The sequence below is a fragment of the Geospiza fortis genome, unplaced genomic scaffold (assembly GCF_000277835.1).
Source record: "Geospiza fortis unplaced genomic scaffold, GeoFor_1.0 scaffold193, whole genome shotgun sequence".
Classification (NCBI taxonomy): Eukaryota; Metazoa; Chordata; class Aves; order Passeriformes; family Thraupidae; genus Geospiza; species Geospiza fortis.
The window spans coordinates 450,771-453,600 of record NW_005054523.1 but is presented as its reverse complement, the minus strand read 5'-3'; the positions used below and the strand labels follow the sequence as shown (position 1 = coordinate 453,600).

At 59.2% G+C, this 2,830-nt stretch overlaps 1 protein-coding gene across 1 annotated transcript in view; it reads right to left on the bottom strand.

Annotated features, from left to right (window-relative positions):
- GALNT5 (polypeptide N-acetylgalactosaminyltransferase 5) overlaps positions 1 to 2,830 on the bottom strand; it is a 10,306-nt gene that overhangs the window by 5,152 nt on the left and 2,324 nt on the right. Inside the window, exons 2-3 of the mRNA XM_031063730.1 lie at positions 1,447 to 1,613; positions 25 to 144 (exon numbers count right to left, since the gene is read on the bottom strand). Coding sequence (XP_030919590.1) covers positions 25 to 144; positions 1,447 to 1,613 — 287 coding nt within the window. The remainder of the gene's footprint in view (positions 1 to 24; positions 145 to 1,446; positions 1,614 to 2,830) is intronic.

The following is a 2,830-nucleotide window of genomic DNA, read 5'->3' as shown; positions in this document are numbered from 1 at the left end:
GCCCACCCCGCGCTCCTGCCCTACCTGTGGCAATCTCAGCTCCGGCCAGCCTGGCCCGGATCAGGCCGTGCCTCTCCCGCAGGTGCAGCACCTTCACCTTGGGGAAGCGCGACATGTACGCGTCCAGCTGCTCCTTCAGGTACCCTGCAGAGGGGACAGCGACCTGGCTCAGCCCCTGCGCCCTCTGACACGGTGAAAAGCCACAGGCAGATCTTCCCAGGCACGCCAGGGGCTCAGCTCTGGGCTGTGAACGCCTGGGCACGGCTCTCTGTGCCTGTGGTGTGAGCTCTGAGCCATCTGAGCCAGCGCTCTCCTGCAGAACCAGTGGTGGGCAAACTGCACCGCTCCTCTGTCACAGACATCTTATGAAAAATCTTTTCTTTACGATTTTTCTTCTTGAGAAGCTGAGAGACTTCAAGAACAAAATGTAAGCAATGGTTATCTGCTGCTGTGGAATGCAACAGGTGCATCTGTGATTGGTCTCATGTGGTTGTTTCTAACTAATGGCCAATCGCAGTCAGCTGGCTCACACTGTCTGAGACACAAGCCTTTGTTATCATTTCTTTTCTATTCTTAGCCAGCCTTCTGATGAAATCTTGTCTTCTAGTCTTTTAGTATAGTTTAAATATAATATAATAAATATAATAATAATAAATCAAGCCTTCTGAAACATGGAGTCAGATCCTTGTCTCTTCCCTCACCCTGGGACCCCTGTGAGCACCATCACACTCCTCGATTTTGGAGGGCTGAGCCCAGCAGAGAGTGGAGACACCACACTGCAGGGGCTGGGTACCAGCTGGAATGGCGATGGGGGGCCCTGTGCAGCACAGATCCTGGCTCAGCACTGCTCCCACTGCAGCTCCCTGCCCTCTGAGCCATGCCAGAGGGTGTTCCCTGCACTGGGAGCAGGGGCACCTGCCTGGGAGCTGCACACTCAGGGCTGGGAGCACCTGATCGCACAAGCCTTTGAGCCAGGATGCAGGGGCTGGGTACCAGCTGGAATGGCGATGGGGGGCCCTGTGCAGCACAGATCCTGGCTCAGCACTGCTCCCACTGCAGCTCCCTGCCCTCTGAGCCATGCCAGAGGGTGTTCCCTGCACTGGGAGCACGGGCACCTGCCTGGGAGCTGCACACTCAGGGCTGGGAGCACCTGATCGCACAAGCCTTTGAGCCAGGATGCTCCAAGGACACAAGGGCCTGGCAGGAAGCAGCTCCCTGGTGCTCCTGGAGCCTCTGGCAGCCTCTGCCTCCCTCCCCCAGAGCCAGCCCCAGCACCCCCCTGCCCTCTGATCGCCCTCAGCCCCAGCGCAGGCCGGGGATGCACTTCAATACAGTGGAAGGAGAAAACGTGATTTCTCTCCTACTTGGAATTGAATTACAGAGGACAAATGGCATGTTGCCCCCAGGTTACATTAGTTCCATAAGGGCAGCAGCAGCCTCTCGTACCCTTGGAGCTGCAGTCGTCCACCAGGATGATCTCCTCGAGGAGGCGCGGCGGAGAGCGGCTGAGCACGCTGTGCACGGAGCGCAGCAGCGCCGACCACACCTCGTCCACAAAGCACATGATGACGCTGGTGGTGGGCAGGTCGTCGTGGACCTGCTGCTCAGAGCACCTGCAACGGCAACACGGGTCACGGCCAGGCTTGGTGTTCCCAGGAGAACGCGTGGGGAAAGGGAAAATGCCCAACGCGAAACACGGAGGGAAAGCCCTGCGGGGCTGGGAGGGGAGCAGAGGGGTGAGCAGGGACCCCACGCACAGCCCCAGGGCCCCCCGCATGGGCAGCCCCATGGGACGGGATGGACTCACTTGGTTCTGACACTGAAGGAAATTCAGAGGCATTTCAGGGCTTTGCAGTTATTCGGAAGTGCTCTGGCTAAGTGAAATTCAGCCCAGAATTACTCTGTGTCACAATCCTTGAGATGTGTCTTTCTGTCCCAGGGAGGTCAGCGGGCAGAAAACACCAAAAAGTCCATTTTGGATCCAGCCTAGCCTCACCTTGCTGGGCAGCTGGTGAGCAGACCTGGGTCGTGCCCCCTTTGTCCTCCACCACAGAATCCTGGAATGGTTTGGGTTGGAGGGGAACTCAAAGCCCATCTCCTTCCAGCGGCGCAGGGACACCTTCCACTAAACCAGGCTGCTCAGAACCCCAGCCAGCCTGGCCTCAAACTTCCAGGGACAGGGCAGCCACAGCTTGTCAGGGCACCCCGTGCCAGGGCCTCCCCACCCTCACAGGGAAGAGTTCCCTCCCAGTATCCCATCCATCCCTGCCCCCTGGCAGTGGGAAACTACTGCTCCCTGTCCTGGCACTCCAGACCCTTACCCAGAGTCCCTCTTCGTCTCCCTTGGAGGCTTCATGCACTGGAGGGGCTCTAAGGGCTCCTTGGAGCCTTCTCTTCCCTTTTCCCCTCAGCCCCAGGGCTCCTGATCTGGGCTCTGCATGGGACGCTCCCCACAAGCCTCCCTCACCACACTCCTCCTCAGGGCCCCTCCCTCACCACACTCCTCCTCAGGGCCTCTCCCCACACCAGCTGCAGGGACACAGGGCCCATGAGCACAGCACCGCCAGTGAAGCTCCAAAAGCAGCGAGCACTGAGCACAGGGAGGCACAGATTGGCCAGATTTCAGTGCCCAGTGCAGTACTCCAGGCAGAGCCACAACAGGAACTGGAGTCTAAACTGGGACAGACTGGAATACACCAAAAAACAATTGTTGGCTGCCACGAGCCCCTGCCCTGAGCTGGCCCTCACAACCTGGTTGTGCCAGCGGGCTGGGGACAGAGCCTGCACAGGCTGCTGCCAAGAGCAGGGGGGCCAGGGGAGCTCCGTGCCC